Source organism: Phoxinus phoxinus, assembly GCF_949152265.1.
Source record: "Phoxinus phoxinus genome assembly, chromosome: 14".
Classification (NCBI taxonomy): domain Eukaryota; kingdom Metazoa; phylum Chordata; class Actinopteri; order Cypriniformes; family Leuciscidae; genus Phoxinus; species Phoxinus phoxinus.
Genome location: NC_136889.1, coordinates 16,067,566 through 16,083,913, shown reverse-complemented (window position 1 = coordinate 16,083,913; position 16,348 = coordinate 16,067,566). Strand labels below are relative to the sequence as shown.

The 16,348-nt window shown below is 37.0% G+C and overlaps 3 protein-coding genes across 3 annotated transcripts in view; 1 reads left to right on the top strand and 2 right to left on the bottom strand.

The window, feature by feature from the left end:
• Nucleotides 1-228: 228 nt before the first annotated feature.
• On the bottom strand, nucleotides 229-1,843 carry borcs7 (BLOC-1 related complex subunit 7). Its single transcript, XM_079636384.1, has 5 exons — nucleotides 1,647-1,843; nucleotides 1,316-1,378; nucleotides 1,173-1,216; nucleotides 841-861; nucleotides 229-757 (listed from the first exon to the last, which is right to left on the bottom strand). The coding sequence occupies exons 1-5, from the start codon at nucleotides 1,776-1,778 to the stop codon at nucleotides 706-708; spliced, it is 312 nt and encodes a 103-aa protein (XP_079492510.1). The 5' UTR covers nucleotides 1,779-1,843; the 3' UTR covers nucleotides 229-705.
• A 798-nt stretch (nucleotides 1,844-2,641) lies between these two features.
• cyp17a1 (cytochrome P450, family 17, subfamily A, polypeptide 1) lies at nucleotides 2,642-7,359 on the top strand. Its single transcript, XM_079636382.1, has 8 exons — nucleotides 2,642-3,107; nucleotides 3,323-3,461; nucleotides 3,571-3,800; nucleotides 4,617-4,703; nucleotides 4,893-5,102; nucleotides 5,192-5,361; nucleotides 5,943-6,046; nucleotides 6,120-7,359. Exons 1-8 carry the CDS (start codon nucleotides 2,775-2,777, stop codon nucleotides 6,398-6,400), a joined length of 1,554 nt encoding a protein of 517 aa, XP_079492508.1. The 5' UTR covers nucleotides 2,642-2,774; the 3' UTR covers nucleotides 6,401-7,359.
• LOC307011070 (F-box/WD repeat-containing protein 4-like) overlaps nucleotides 7,203-16,348 on the bottom strand; it is a 44,593-nt gene continuing 35,447 nt past the window's right edge. The window contains exons 9-11 of the mRNA XM_079636385.1: nucleotides 14,573-14,675; nucleotides 12,127-12,288; nucleotides 7,203-10,619 (exon numbers count right to left, since the gene is read on the bottom strand). Of these exons, the coding sequence (XP_079492511.1) occupies nucleotides 9,886-10,619; nucleotides 12,127-12,288; nucleotides 14,573-14,675 (999 nt within the window). The 3' untranslated portion in view covers nucleotides 7,203-9,885. The remainder of the gene's footprint in view (nucleotides 10,620-12,126; nucleotides 12,289-14,572; nucleotides 14,676-16,348) is intronic.

Sequence of the window (16,348 nt, the reverse complement as noted above, 5' to 3'; positions counted from 1 at the left end):
AAAACTTTGTTGAAGTAGATAGTTATGCCCAAGGCCTCGCTCTAGGTCATGGACATCCATCTGCTTGCCCTTGCAGAGGAGCTGCTGATATTGCATGTGGGATAAACGTTATCATTTACCCCCGTGTTGGACTTTCAACAAAGGACACATTTCATCCATTTGCCATAGCTTTCCACATAAAGTTGCTCAAAGCTTACACACAATAAATAATTAACAAAGTAAAAAATGTGCAGAAACAATTATTTGTGCCATTTAATACAATATATTCAAATATAGCGCAACAATAACAAATAAATTAACTAGAAAATACAATTTGTACAGTTGGTGTACAATGAATTCCAAGATCTAAAAGTCTAAAAGCAAATGTTCTTACACAAATGTATGCTTAAAAGTTGAGACAAAAACAGTGCAACCTGTTTGGACATTGTATCATTTCATCAAAAAGACAAATATGAATACTGGAAATAGTCTTTCACAGAAAATCCTTCACTTGAAGGTCTTATGCATGTTTTGCATGAGCATCTAGAAGCAGGCCATAAAAAAGAAGAGGATGATGACCTATGCATTTTCTAAAAGAGCAATCTGCTATGAAATGAGCCATCATCTGCAGTCTCAAATAATGATGTGATCTACTGTTAAAAAAAAAATTTAAATGAAAGACCAGACTTTAGGCTATATCCACAGCTTAATGTTAGAAGAGCTCCATTATTTCATCAAGTGTCTTAGCTGGTCCTGCAGGTTTTTGGAGTGTTCTACACTGTGAAAGACATTAAAGATTATGAGTTATTAAAAGTAATTTTGTATAGATTTTAATTATGTAAGCTAAATATTATGACTTACTTCTTTTGAATGGCTTCTTGCCTGGATTTAAAAGGTAAATAAATATATTAGACAGACTCTCTCTTATATTTAGGAATTTATTTTGGGACTTACATTGAGACAAAAAAAGGTTAACTTTATTGTGTAACAAAATTCATACTGATGCCATTGTTTACTAGTTTTACACCGTTTACAAAACGAATACAATTATTTTACTGATTTACAGCCTTAGGATCTAAAGGTGTTTAAAAACAAAATATCACAAGATACATGAGTGTGTCCAAACCTTTGACTGGTAGTGCACAAGATGATAATGAAGATAAATGCAGTATGCAATACACACATATACTTACTGATATTGCAAGTGGGTCGTTATAATAGACATTTTCCGTAGACTCTGTAAGAAGAAGTTAAATCTGCTTTACTAAAGATGAAATAGGCTAACGACAATTAACAAATATTAATAATATAATAATAAAGCTTTTATATCACATACATCTTCAGAATGCAGAATGGCATCTTCTTGAATTACCATATTTCTCGCTGCCTGACTGAGAAGCTGTAAAGTAGAAGGGACCAATGCAAATATGAATATTAATATGAATTGCATTCATATGAAGCCTTGTCAAGCTGCGTCCTAAAACCCAGAGTCTAGACAGCATGTCTGAACATCATATGACACCAAATATTTGGGCCTATGCTATCCAAAAATGTTGTCTAGGCAGCGTAATAAGTTGAAGCTTGCCTCCGATGTTTATTTGCTAACGTTACAAGAGGGAAACAGTTACAGAAACAATATCGCGTTAGAAAACGTTTCGTATATTTACTTCTTGGCTCCGGGATCCTTTCAACACTTGACGGGTTAGAGCGATCACATCTCCACTGCAAGAAGTGACTTTATCAGACAATAAACCTTTTACAGATTGACCGAAACGCGACTGTGTCTCGGCGGAAGCCATCACTGTTTACTACGGGTCCTGGAGAGGGACAATTTTTAAAATGTGAACGCGAATGACAGTCTTTGACGACACTGTCGAGAGGATAGGTTTTTTAGTTATTATAAAAATTATATCTAAAAAGAGAGCTCTTCCGATTAAGTCGAGTAAAGTTGGCACATTTATTTTTGTGTTGTGAAACTAATCAAGTATAATCAATTATTTAACATAAAAAAATAATCTAGCATTAGACGTATAGCAAATTTAAAAACATCCTGTCAACTGTTACTCGAGTTATTGTAAGGAAAAAAATATTATTTAAAGATTTTATTATTGATTCATATTACGTTTATTAACCAACAATAGACTATATATATATATATTTATTTATTTTTATTTTTATTTTTTTAGTTACTCATTTAGTTAATTTTAAGGCTTATTTAATGTTATTGTCATAATGTTATTGAAAAAAACCCTATAGAAAATGAACAGAAAACGAGACATCTTCAAGACAAGTCCATATAAAGTTTAGTTTCACCTATGCTAATTTTCTAAAGTTTAACCACCTCCTTCCTTGACCATTTATATAAAAAAATAAAAATAAAAATAAAAGATTTGTTCAAGATTTTGTATATTGTGGAAAGTGACATTAGGCTATCAAATGCACAGGCTATCAAATAATGCAGTAGTAATTGCTGGCCATGCATTTGGCAAGCTAATATAAATATAATTCACAAAGTTAAGCTAAAAGTTTAATAGAAAGGTTAAATTGCAGGAAAATTACCTATTAAAGAGTAAAATATCAGCTGTGCACTTGTATGCATCTTTGAATATGGGGATCCAATCAGCAGCTTTGTTGAAAACAGCCCTGATGACACTTAGATAGATGAAGCTAAACTATTTCAGGGTCAAGGAGGTGGCATTGAAGATTTTGCATAAAAGTCTCCTTCGGCTTGCACACACGGGCAGTGCTGTTTTGGATGTAGAGCTGGTGGACACTTGGTTGAATGTATACTGACAATGTCTGAACCACTCATCCTGCCATGGCTTCTCTGTTCATGTCTGTTATCTGCAGTAACTCTGGCTGCGCTGTATCTCAAAAGGAAGATGAATGGATTTGTGCCAGGGAACAGATCTCCTCCAAGCCTCCCCTCGCTGCCCATCATTGGGAGTCTCCTCAGCCTTGTGAGCGACAGTCCACCACACATCTTCTTTCAACAACTGCAGAAGAAATACGGGAATATTTATTCCCTCATGATGGGCTCCCATAAAATCCTTATCGTGAACAACCACCATCATGCAAAAGAGGTCCTGATCAAAAAAGGAAAAATATTTGCAGGGAGGCCACGAACTGTAAGTAAACTGCTTTAAATCACTTTCATCAGCAACTGAAATGTGTTGTGTCCACTTAAAAAGTTAGTGTTCATGCTGCCTTAACATTTTAAGTTTAGTCAACTCAAATATCAAAGTTGTCACTTAGTACAACTTCACATTTCAAGTTGACTAAACTTTAAAAAAAAATTTTTTACAGTGTAATAAGATTAGTTTTTTTTATAATTGTCTCATAGGTTACAACAGACTTGTTAACTCGAAATGGGAAAGATATAGCATTTGGTGACTACAGTTCCACATGGAAGTTCCATCGGAAAATGGTGCATGGAGCTCTTTGTATGTTTGGTGAAGGTTCAGTTTCTATTGAGAAGATAAGTGAGTATCACTGCAGCTACACAGCATGCAGACATGAATGATATTATACAAATATGTAAAGAAGGCATAAAATATGTATTTGACATATTCTTCTTACGTTCTTCTAAAGTTTGCAGGGAGGCGAGCTCTATGTGTGAAGTGTTGACTGAAACCCAGAACAGCGCTGTGGATCTGGCACCAGAGCTTACGCGTGCCGTCACAAACGTGGTGTGTGCTTTGTGTTTCAACTCCTCATACAAACGTGGAGATGCTGAGTTTGAGTCCATGCTCCAGTACAGCCAGGGTATCGTGGATACAGTTGCTAAGGACAGCTTGGTGGATATTTTCCCATGGTTGCAGGTGAGATTTAATTCAATATGTGTCTTATAGCTAAAATAATTATCAGTTTACACTACAGTGCCAAAGTTTGGGGTCGGAAAAGATTTTCTAATGTTTCTAAATAAGTCTTTTATACTCGTGAAGGCTGCATTTATTTGATCAAATGGAAAACAGTAATATTATGAAGTATTATTACACTTTTAAAAAACTGTTATATATTTTTAATATAATTAAATATAGGTTGATTTACTCCTGAGATGGCAAAGTATTTTCAGCATCATTACTCCAATCTTCAGTGTCACATGATCCTTCAGAAATCATTCTAATGTGCAGATTTGCTGCTCAAGAAACCTTTCTTATTATTATGTTGAAAACCGTTGTTCTGTTTAATATTTTTGTGGGAATAAGGAAGGAGGGTTTTCACAGCGATGCCATTGAATACCATTTTGGGTTCCCCAAACAAAAGTTATTATAAAAAGAACCATGTTTTTCTTAGTGTAAAGAACATTTTAATATAATAGAATAACATTTATATAATTTTAATAGAACTAATCATACTCCACTATAAAGAACCTTTTGTGGAATGGGATGGGTTTAAAAGGTTTTTCATGGAACCATCAATGCTAATAAAGAACCTTTATTTTTAAGAGTGTAGAAAGTTTAAATGAACAGCATTTATTTGAAATTATTATTTTGTAATAATTGAATGATTAATAATTAATTTCACTTACTGACCCCAGACTTTTGAACTGTAGTGTGCATGTTAAAGTTATGACACTCTGATGTTGCAACTGATTTGTTAACTAAAAATCAAAACTATGTATTCCTTCCTTCAAGATATTCCCAAATAAAGAACTCAGAATCTTAAGACAGTGTGTTTCCATCAGAGACAATTTGCTTCAAAAGAAATATGAAGAACACAAGGTAAAAATTAATAAAATAAGTATTCTGTGTAGTCTGTAACTAACATGATATCATAAAAGCTGCATGAATAATAATTATAAGACAGTTTTAGATGAATACTGCTGCAGACTCGACAAACAGCAATTTTCATTCAAGTCTATTTAGAGAAAAAGCCTCGCTCAATTCCGTGGGATTTGTCTCCCTCTACAGGTTGATTACAGTGATAACGTCCAGCGGGACCTCTTGGACGCACTTCTGAGGGCCAAGCGCAGTTCAGAGAATAACAACACCAGCTCTCAGGATGTTGGTTTAACTGAAGACCACCTGCTCATGACTGTAGGGGACATCTTCGGGGCAGGGGTGGAAACCACGAGCACTGTACTGAAATGGTCAATAGCTTACCTTGTCCATTATCCACAGGTAAATAAAGCTGCTCACAGCTGAACTGGCTCTGGCTGTACTGAATTAATTCATATTTTCTTGTAATGAAACATTGCATTTGACATTAGGTGCAGAGAAAGATTCAGGAGGAGCTAGACAATAAGATTGGAAAAGACAGACACCCTCAGCTCAGTGATAGAGGGAATTTGCCTTATCTAGAGGCCACTATAAGAGAAGTCCTGAGGATCCGACCCGTCTCCCCACTCCTCATCCCTCATGTGGCACTCCAAGACTCCAGGTAATAACAGTAAGATTTAATAGTAATAATAATAATAATAATAATACTTTTATTCAGAAAGAATGCATTTAATTGATCTAAAGTGACAGAAAAGACATGTATAATGTTACAAAAGATTTCTATTTCAAAAAAACTTTGATGAATAGAAAGTTAAAAGAATCCTGAGAAATTAAGTATTAAGTTTTCCAACGCTGATAATAAGACATGTTTCTTGACATGAAGACATGAATTTAGGGAAACCACTTGAAACATTGGTTGTGTTGAGCTATTTCAATTACTTTTGTTTGATTTTTTTCATTGCAAACAGCTGAAAGTCTGTACATTTTGCCAATAAAACTTATTTGCAATGGAGGTTGAATAATTTCGATTACAATTGTAATTGTAATATATATATATATATATATATATATATATATATATATATATAAAATTTAATATTTATTTTTGATGTTTATTTAATGATCATTGTTTGAAACACCCATGCTTTTAAATGTATTGAACCCTATATTGAAAATGAATAGAAAAACTGTTCACATGAAATACTTACTTTAAGTCCTGATTTCTTCTCTGCTCTCTTGTAGTGTGGGAGAATACACTGTGCAGAAAGGGACCCGAGTCATTATTAATCTGTGGTCTTTACATCATGATGAGAAGGAATGGAAGAATCCTGAGCTATTTGACCCAGGTGAGAATCTGCAATGACATCTAAAAGTCGTGTGTTTCTGTGAAAGTTACCAAAACAGTGCATCTTCTGACAGGACGATTTCTGAACGAGGAGGGTGATGGTTTGGGCTGCCCATCGGCCAGCTACCTGCCATTCGGCGCAGGAGTACGCGTTTGTCTCGGTGAGGCCCTGGCAAAGATGGAACTCTTCCTCTTCCTGTCATGGATTTTGCAAAGGTTCACGCTAGAGATGCCCGCTGGCAAGCCTCTGCCCGACCTCCAGGGCAAGTTTGGTGTGGTTCTTCAACCAGAGAAATACAAGGTCATTGCTAAACTGAGAGCAATGACAGAGCAGACTGGGAAAAATCCCCACTAATGCAGCACTGCTGAGTAAATTTATGTATTTTCTACTGAGACATTAGTAAAAAAAAAAAAAAAAGTCTTAATTTGTATGAAGCCTACTATCCAATATCACAAATCAAGCACAAATAATAAGCATATCTTGAGACGATATGAATACTTCAGCAGTAATTGAATAAAGTGCAGCAGATGGGTTCTGGAAGTAAAAATCCCATTCATTTTCTCCAAAGCAGAATTGTTTTTTAACACGAACTTAAAAACTTTTAAACACAGACCTACTGTGAGTTGTGTATATCCTGCAATGGTATATGTTTTTCGTTCAAGTCATCAATCAACATTATATCAACTTTTTAAAAATAATCGTATTTAATGGTGTTAAGTCCTGGTGGAAAACTACATTACCCATGATTCTGCAAAGAAAGCTACACCAGAAAATGACAAATCTCCCTACACTCCTACTTAAATAGTTGTATGTGTGTGTATACTGTATGTGTGTGTATGCATTGTTTCTATAAACATCAAACAACATTTTACATTTATCCACCATTTTTATTTTAATTATGCAGTTTATACTTTCCCCCATTAAAGTGAAGTATAATGAGTCTTGTACCTTTTGTATTTTTGTCCAATTTTCAAATACTTTTTTGCATCAAATCAAAGTTTGTAATGTTGTGATTCACCTTGTAGCTGGTTGGCTTGGTTTGTGGTTTATAACTCTTTAACAAAGTTTTTTTTTTAATTCCTATGGGGAAAAATAAATGGTAAAAATACTTACGCAATGAAGTAAATAAAAACTAAATAACTCACCGAAATTCATTGGCTTTAATAACTTTTTTTTATTTATATGTAACATTCTTTGATACTCTTTAATTTGGTTGAGTCTTCTTATAAAATGCAGAAAATACAGTTTTATATAAAAAGAAAGTGACTACAGATACAAAACTAAAACGCAGTACCAGGCTTAAATCAAAGCTTAAGAAAAAAAAAAAAACCAACTGGCTTGCAAAGCCTTCGTCACCTTCAAGCACTCACACACTCACCGCTCAGTGTCAAAACAGTGCAATGACAACTTATTTAGGCAAAATGAACATCTCATTCACAGTGAGCTATCCAACATAGTAACTCAGATTTCCACTTTTATTCATATACCTTTGGTCTCAAACATCAAAGGACGAGAAAAAACAATGGAGACTAAAGCTACAGAAAGAACGACATGAGCATCGTCGCCACAACAGATGACTTGAAATCCTCACTAAACTGACTTCATAACATCAAGATTATGCTTAATCGGTCAAATATTTTGATAAAAGCTTTAACGATAATGATATAACTGGTCTAAATAGTTCAAAACACTCAATTTTTGGATTACCGCTACATAAATGTTTTTGAAGGCATCATGTCTGTGTTGGAATCTGCCTCCCAAAACCAGTTTTTCCAGCTAACAAACTAGGAACATAATTTATCAGCCACATCTCGTTTTAAAGAAAATTAGCCACCATTTACAACAGGGCCGAAAAGCCATCTGTGCCCAAGCTAAGACTCTATTAAAGGACGCCTAACTGCTAATCCAAACCAAAGGTCAAACAAACACAGTGGCCTGAAGAACGATCCACTTAAAGGAATCCACTATGACACACACACACACACACGGGAATGCAGTGGAGCAGCTTTCGGACAGTCTCACCGCCACAGAAAAACAAATCTCAATCTCATCATGAACCCGACATAAGTGCTACACTAGCATGACAGTAACATTACCTGATCTGCTACAATAAAACCCACATTAAAAGATTATTTGATGTAATAAGGCCTATACATAAGTTACTGTTAGTGGTGCAAGAGTTCCCTTACAGTGTTAGGATACAAAAACAATTTTAAAGCACTATAGGAGAATACAGAAGAAAAAAAATGAAGGCAAAAAACAAACATATCTATGGAAGGCTTATCAAGTGATCCTTTCAAACAAGTTACCATTGACCAAAAGGTTCACTCATACTGGCCCTTAATTATTTTATGCAGAAATTCTATGACACACGCATACTGTTCTCTTTAAGGCATATGAAAACTACTTGAATCAACAAAGGCACCTATTGTAAATGTACAAGCTGGGTTCAATCTATATACAAAGGTATTTTCAGCCTTCATTTGAAGTGTCTTTGCATAATGAACTTAAAAATGTATAACTATATAGTATGTGGATGAAGTCAGTTTTTGTTTGTGGATCTATTATTCTGCAAATAATTATGCAAAATATTGGATAGAGCCCGAGACCATGTCATACAATGATGAAACAAAATGGCAACCATACCCTGCTAAGAAGGGAACATGTTCACTTATTGTTACAAAAAGACAAAAAAAAAGATAATTATTTTCCTTCATTTTTCTGAATAGCATCATGCAGATACTCCAGATAAAAACTTTTTTTTTTTAAAGGACACGTAATAGACAAAAAAACTAATATTAAAGCTCTGAAGTGTTAGCAGACTGCTCAGTGGCTGTCTTTTCCATTTTTTGTGCAGAATATAGTCTTTACAATATAAACAAATTAAGATGAATGAAATCTGAAAATTGTCAGTCCCTCCACTGAAATTCCACCTCCATTCCCCCTAAAATGTTATGATTATTCTTAGGTTCATAAAGGGATAGTAAAATAAATCCATATGAATCAAGCAGTTTAATCCAAGTCTTCTGAAGAGACACCATCATTTAATATGATTAACAGATCTAATTTAGGCTTTTATTCACATATAAACATTAATCAACGAACATACAGTAACAGAAGGTCAAGTGTACTTGCTTGACACATAAGAAGCCTCATTGGTTCTTGCTGAAGGCAAGTAAGATCGGTTGTCACATATCAAGCAAGTACATTTCAGCTTCTGTTTACCATATTTGATGTGCTCCATGTATGTGCATATGGATCTATAATTTTAATAACTTTTTAAAGCATCATGGTTTTGGAGGAATGCTGTTTGGTGAAATCTCTCAGGCTTAATTAAAAATATCTTCATTTGTTTCAAAGATGAAAGTAACTAATGACAGAACTTCCATTTTAGGGTAACCCATCCCTTTAAGTATTTCAAAAGAATATTAAAGGAGCAAAAACCAGCACGAATCAATATCCCCAGACCTTGAGTGCCAGCTTCATCTCAGGAGGCAATCAGCCCCCAAAAAGCCTTAAATCTACAGGCATGTCACCCAGAGCTCGATAAGGCTATAAACGGGAGAATTTCCCCTGTGGTTTTGATCGCGACCTCTCTGTGAGGCAACAGACCTATTAACGTCTTTAATAGATTACCCTATTAATCCATAAAACCGTGAGAACTCTTACATTAACGTACTTTTAAAACTCTCTCTTGCATGCACACACGCACACGCGCACACACACACACACACGAGAAGTACACCCAAAGTGACATAGCTGACAGTACAAACTGATGTATCTCAAGAAAGTAAAGGGAGACAGCAGTCTAAGTAAGTCTCTGCTGGAACAGGTTGTGCTCAACTCTGGGGGTCCGTGTTGTTGCCGTGATGTGGACCGTCCTGTTCGTTGATAGTGTGCAGATGGAGGCAGACTGGAGGTCGCTGAGGCTCTCTGTGCTCCAGAGGCATGTCTGAGGCAGCCAGGCCCTGCTCCTCATCCCCGGGACCCAGAGGAGGGCTGCTGCCGCGGGGGTTGCAGCTATCACAGAAGTCCTGCTCCTCGAGCTCCCCTCCATCCATATGCCCCACAAGCTCTTTCATCTCCTCCTCTTCCTCTCCGTCTTTCCCCTGGCTGCACACGCATACCTCAATCCCAGAGTCGCCCGTAAAGCGCCGGTGGCGCTCTGGAGTCTTGTCTTTGCTTTCGGGAGAACAGTCTTCTCCGGGTTCGGTCAGGTCCTCGCTGGAGCTGCCCTGTTTGACTGGGCTGTGTGAGGTAGCGCACGCCACCTGCTGGAGCTGCCTGTCCTCCTCTAGGCTGAGGTACTGTGGCTTGTGGGCGTTTCTGGCAGGAAGGTGTGTGGTGGGAGAATGTGGCTGCTCTACGCAGGGTCCCGGGGAACAGTTCTCAGATACAGGCGGGGCAGTGGGGCTGCACTGCAATGGAGGACAGTGCTCATCTGGTTGTTCAGAGCACAGGGGGTCTGAGTTGGTGGACTGGGCTGGCTGAGAGGCACTGTATGGAGGCGGGGGCGTCGGAGGTCTGTTTTCGACTTCCTCGTATGCGGGTAGGAGGTAGCCAGGCAAGAACCCTGTAGAAGAGGAAAAGAAGATGATTTTGACAGCATTTGTTGACTGACCACTAAAGCACACTACTTTCCATGAATAGATCTACTAATTCTATAATAAACTGATTACTTTCCGATTCAGATATAATTGTAAGCTATTTACAGTTGTTAGTGGACTGCAAACTTTGTTTGAGCAGCTCTTTATCCACCGGTGTTTGCAGCGTCTCAGTGGTTCGGTTCACAAATGCTGATCTACACAAACTCCATCTCTGCTCTGAGTTTAGGCCACTTTAACATGGATTTGGGAACATGTGCCAACTAACCATTTTTTCAAACTTGTAATGAGAAGCGCTTATCAACAAAGGAGTAGATTTAAAGGCTGACTGCTAGGCTTGTTGCGGTTGTTGTAGCTTGATGCATTATTTGCCCACGGCGGGGTAGTCAGCCATACACAATACATTACTTTCCCACGTGGCACCGCCCCCGTTTGGAGTTTAGTTTTTTGAATGAAATAAAAAACATTTAGTTCAGTTGGACAATGAATGCTGTAATTATGAACTGAAACGGTCTGCTGTGCTCCATACGGCATGAGCTGCAGAGTCACAGCACACTGACCAGGCAATGTTGGAGGATTTAGTGCGCAACAGATCTTGAGAATCATTGACAAATATCTTATCTTGTAAATGTGCGGTCAGTAAGTATCGCCACTCCCTATACACAGAGTATGCGTGATCGCGAATTCAAAAGTGAAAAGCGAGCGTGTATTCAAAAGCGATTTCTATACTACGCATATAGATAGCAGCTCCCTGAAGCCCGCAAATTATAGGCCTATAGTATACGCATGATTGCAAATTAAAAAAATGTGCAATCATCTAATAAATTATTTGACAGAACTGGCAGACAAAGAAAGTAGCGTTGGATTTAGATACATACAGGACAAGCAACTTTAAATCATTGATTTTATACTTTGCTGCGCTATATCCAGTTGGTCACTATGTCATATGTCACCTATGTCACTGTTCTATATGTAAAATTAGTGTTACATGGTCTTTTTTTTTTTTTTTTTAATAGGATTCATAGTGTGCATACATAGTGTTTACTTCCTTTTTATTAGTTTTTTTCTTCTTTGTGAAATATACTATAATAGGATTACAGAAGCAATAAGTTGCTATCTGAAGTTTAAACAGTCACACTTTAGATTAGGGTCCAATTCTCACTATTAACTAACTATTATGACTTTTGCATCAAAAAACTTAATTATACCTTATTAATAGTTATTAAGGTAGTTAAGTTTAGGTATTGGGTAGGATAAAGGGATGTAGAATATGGTCATGCAGAATATGGCATTAATATATGCTAATAAACAGCAAATATACTAGTAAGATGCATGCTAATAAGCAACTAGTTAATAGTGAGAATTGGACCCTAAACTAAAGTGAAAATGTTTAAATCTGTTTATTTTACAGGTTTATTTATTTTTAAATTCATATTGTATTTTATTGATTAGAGGGAGAATGGCAGGGGTACTGACTGAAGTAGAAGGGTAGAGAGGAGTAGTTATGGGCTTCTCTGTAAGCGATGAGATTGATCTCGTGCTGCCGCTGCTGTTGCTGTAGTCTGTGTTTGGCTCGGCGGTGGTGACACACACAGCAGCAGCCCAGAATGATAATGAGCGTCAGGACCAACCAAAACCCTGATGAAAGAGCACAAAACACAGTACTGTTAATGAGTAAAGAGAACATCATGTTCGAACCAGGTACAGCACACCACAAATCACAATTCTTCCATGTTAGTTGTCAGCAGTGCTGCCTGACAAGATGCTTTATAAGTTGCTTGGTTCTTTTTTGAATGCATCTTGTCTGGTGTCTCCACCCACAAATAAACTTTTTTAGTCTGACTGTTTGATTGGCTGCAAGCTGGTATACACATTTCATTCAAAAGTTTGGGGTCAGTACTATATATATATTTTAATGTTTTTGTCTCTTATGCTCACCAAGACTACATTTATTTGCTGAAAAATACAATAAAAAAGTAATATTGTGAAATATTTTTTAATAAGTTGAAGTAACTATTTTAATAAAGCTATTTTAATATGTTAAAAATATTTTTTTCTTGTGAAGGCAAAAGCTTATCCTTCAGAAATAATTTTTGTGTGCTGATTTTAACTTAGATTGTTTTTGGCTGAAAGAAAAAAGTAATACACCTAGGATGGCTTGAGGGTGAGTTTTGGGTGAACTTTAGTATCTTGAAAAAAAAAAATCTAGAAAATGCAACCATACTGGTACAAAATGTCCTGCAAAACAACCTAACAATCTGACACCAGATCCCAGAAGAAGAATGTACTGGACTTTAGGGTGGGATGCTCATCACTCAACAGTAAGAGCCATGCAGGTCCATGTCATGTGAGACAAGTGTGTGAAACTTTGCCCCAAATAAAGCAGAGACCTTTTCTGGCAGAAGGGGGGTTAAGAAATTTAAGGCAGCTGTTTACAGGATCTGGTCTGATCCGGTTACACTGGATTTGTGTCTGTCCAGGTCGCATGTATTTGGCATGATGTACAAAACCCAAAGTGCAGCCCCTTGACTCAGCAGACGATGTGCTGCAATTACCGTGAAGATGAGGTTAGTCCTCAGTTATTAAAATAGATGGTACACCAGAGGGAGAGGGGTAATTTGATAACACAGAAACACTGCCAACGGGCGTGAACAGGGCAGAACAACAACTAGATCAGGGCCAGCCAATGACACAAAAGTTAAAAGCAACACACACAAATCAGACCCATAATTAAAAACTGAGAAAGATGCTTAAAAAGAATTCTTTAGGACAAAAAAAAACACCAAAAACTGGCATATCCATTGTACTGTAAGCTCAATTACTTTTGTGCTTGAAATTACTGCAGATCTGATTCCAGTAAGATGCGTGATTGAATACCTAAATCTAATGACTATTTACGGTAACAAAACAATTACAGTGTCAAACATGAGCCGTGCCTTGGATGTCTTTTCCCAAGGCATGTCGCCTCTTGTCCAACCCATTACTGGCATCATAAGCTTGGGCTGCTTACTGCAAACAACTTGAGGACAAATGCAGGTGGCATGTAACACCCCTAAATGCTATTACAACCGTATTTCAATGCTGAATCATTTCAAAGTTGAATCAGATGTAATCTTATTTAAATAAATAGACAACCTGCCCGTTGCATCAGAGTTTACAGTGTAATTGGGACCACATCCAGGCCGATAAGTGCATTACATACAAACCAATACAGACTAGACATGTGCCGATATACGGTTATACAATATATCGCAATAATGAACATGCACTGTATTGTTATTGTGGTCACTTTAAAATACGGTGAATAATTATTTTTTACAAATTATTCAGATTTTTAGAATGCATTTTAAGAACACTTTTCAATCAACCGGTTAAAATGTACAACAAAGAGGCATGCACACACTCGGATGTAAACAAGCCCAACACAGAAAAGAAGCGCATGGCAGAACGAGCTGAATGAAATTGCACATGCACTCACTGACAGCAGATGGCGCTGATAGAACAGCAGAAATGCAGCCGTTACATTGGTAACATCTGTGCTACTTTCTGTTTCTGAACAGTATAAATGTTTTAAACAGCCATTCAGATTTTGGCATTCGCAATGGTGTTTGTCAGAGCACCAAATACTTAAAATAGTTAATGCATTAACTAAGGTTAACTAATGAGACCTTTTGTGAATGATTACCTATTGTTCTTTGTAATTATTTAGCACTTTAATCCGTTTGAAACATTCGTTTACTTCATACATTTGTGTATTGTTTTATTGTATTTAAATGTTCAGTTCTTTTTGTTATAAGAAAAAAAAAGCAATTATCGCAACATGAAAGTTTGATACCGTCATATGGCTAATGCAGACTTGAAGTAACTTAATACAAGTGCAGAGCAAGTGGACGATGTTTCAGACAGGGACTCGGATACTTACACCACACCTCGTAGTAATAGCTGCAACACTGAGATTCTCCACAGCAGTGGCCCGAATCACAGAAGTAGCTCTGGTTGTTCACTCCTACACAAAGCAGCCGGTTCTGCAAGACCAAAAAGAAAATATAAGCATATAATCAGCACAAATATCAGAAGAGTTTTGAGCACCAAAAACTTTTTTCATGGCACATGAAGAATAAAACGATTTCAATGCAAAATAGGGTCAAAAGAATATATTATGTTGTAGTTCTTTATTCTTTTGGACATATCTGGCACATCTTTGCATTGCGATCTGCCGCTCAATTGTATTAAAGTGCTTTTTATTATCACATGTATGTAAAGACATCCTGATGTCACTGCGTTATAATAAGTAAATAAATGTCCCCAACACAGTGACATCAGGCTGTCTTCACATACAGGTGAGAATTCAGAGGCAGATCACTATGCAAACCCTTGAGTGTTCAGACTATATTATACGCAATGCAATTCAAGTTACATTTGCTATTTAAATGAATAAAATGCTGATTCCTGTGGTCTCGTTTTACCTGTCTAAACCCCAGGAGAAAAGGCATGATAGGCGTCTGATAGGAAAATCAACACAGCAGAGAGAGTTTTGTTACACACAGGGCTGCAAAGACCGAGAGAGAGACAGAGATAAGGTCGGGCTCGGGCCACCCACCACCCACACATGGTACAGCGCGACATGAACTGCCCCCTTCATTAGCCGGAGGGTCTCGTTTTAAACACACATCTATACACAGCCTCCCTCATGGCATTTCAGACCCAGAGACCGCTGCCAGGGAATGCAAGTAAACAGGATGAACAGACAAGCGGCCTGTGCCTCACTCCCTCTCACATACACAAAGTGATGATGACAACTGCTGGCCTGACAGTTGTCTCAAGCGTTGTGCTAGATACAAATGAAAGTAGCACTGAAATCTTGCCTGATGAACAATAATCTTTACTCAAGAGTAAAAATGCCATATAGGCGCCAACCCCGTGGGTGATCGGGTGCTCAAGCCAGTTCTAGTTATTTTATTAATTAATAGTTATTTTTGAAATAGGTATAAATTGAATATTTAGTAAACGGCTACTGATCATCAGGTAGGCCTATAGCCTATCATGGATATAATGTACTTTTGTTTGGTTGGTAAAATGTATGCAGTGTATAATAACTTAGCCAAGTTATCATTTTCTCATGGAAACATAGGTTAGTAAAAATGGGTTTTATATTTGGTTGGTAATTTATTTGCATGTTTGTTTCTCAATGCATTGGGTTGAGATAAACGATTAACGATAACAAGCAGCTGAAAGTAAAGTCTGAGTATTCAGGCCTGCAAACCTGTGTAAGGATGGACATAGTGCCAAAAAGTTCATAGAAGGGATGGCAACTGGCAGCCAACAGCTGAGTTGAAGGTTAATTAGTTAATTATTACACATTCCTAGTCACAGAGAGAGCAACAGAAAGTGTTACACATAATTTTTTTTGTATATTTGTAACGCATTTAACCAATGAACCATAAGTGATGCAGACACTTTAAGATTGAATTCCAGACATCAGATCCCATTCATGTCTATTTTATCAGCTATTGCATTTCCTGGGAAAACTATCCATAAACTTGGGTATTGCTAGCACTAATGCTCTAGCTACAGGTACACATATTTGAATTATGAGCTTGTATGCGTGTTGCGGTTAGTCCACATTATGGTATATGCTGTTTACAGTTTCTTCAATTTAAAACTTTAAAGAGATAGGCTACCCTAGTTCACCCAAAAA

Coding starts and splice junctions, on each gene's coding strand:
- borcs7 (XM_079636384.1), bottom strand. CDS start 1,778: ATGGCTTCCGCCGAGACACAGTCGCGTTTCGGTCAATCTGTAAAAGGT. Junction 1,379..1,646: donor AAGGATCCCGGAGCCAAGAA/GTAAATATACGA, acceptor TCTACTTTACAG/CTTCTCAGTCAGGCAGCGAG. Junction 758..840: donor CAAGAAGCCATTCAAAAGAA/GTAAGTCATAAT, acceptor TGTCTTTCACAG/TGTAGAACACTCCAAAAACC.
- cyp17a1 (XM_079636382.1), top strand. CDS start 2,775: ATGTCTGAACCACTCATCCTGCCATGGCTTCTCTGTTCATGTCTGTTA. Junction 4,704..4,892: donor AGAAATATGAAGAACACAAG/GTAAAAATTAAT, acceptor CTCCCTCTACAG/GTTGATTACAGTGATAACGT. Junction 6,047..6,119: donor TCCTGAGCTATTTGACCCAG/GTGAGAATCTGC, acceptor ATCTTCTGACAG/GACGATTTCTGAACGAGGAG.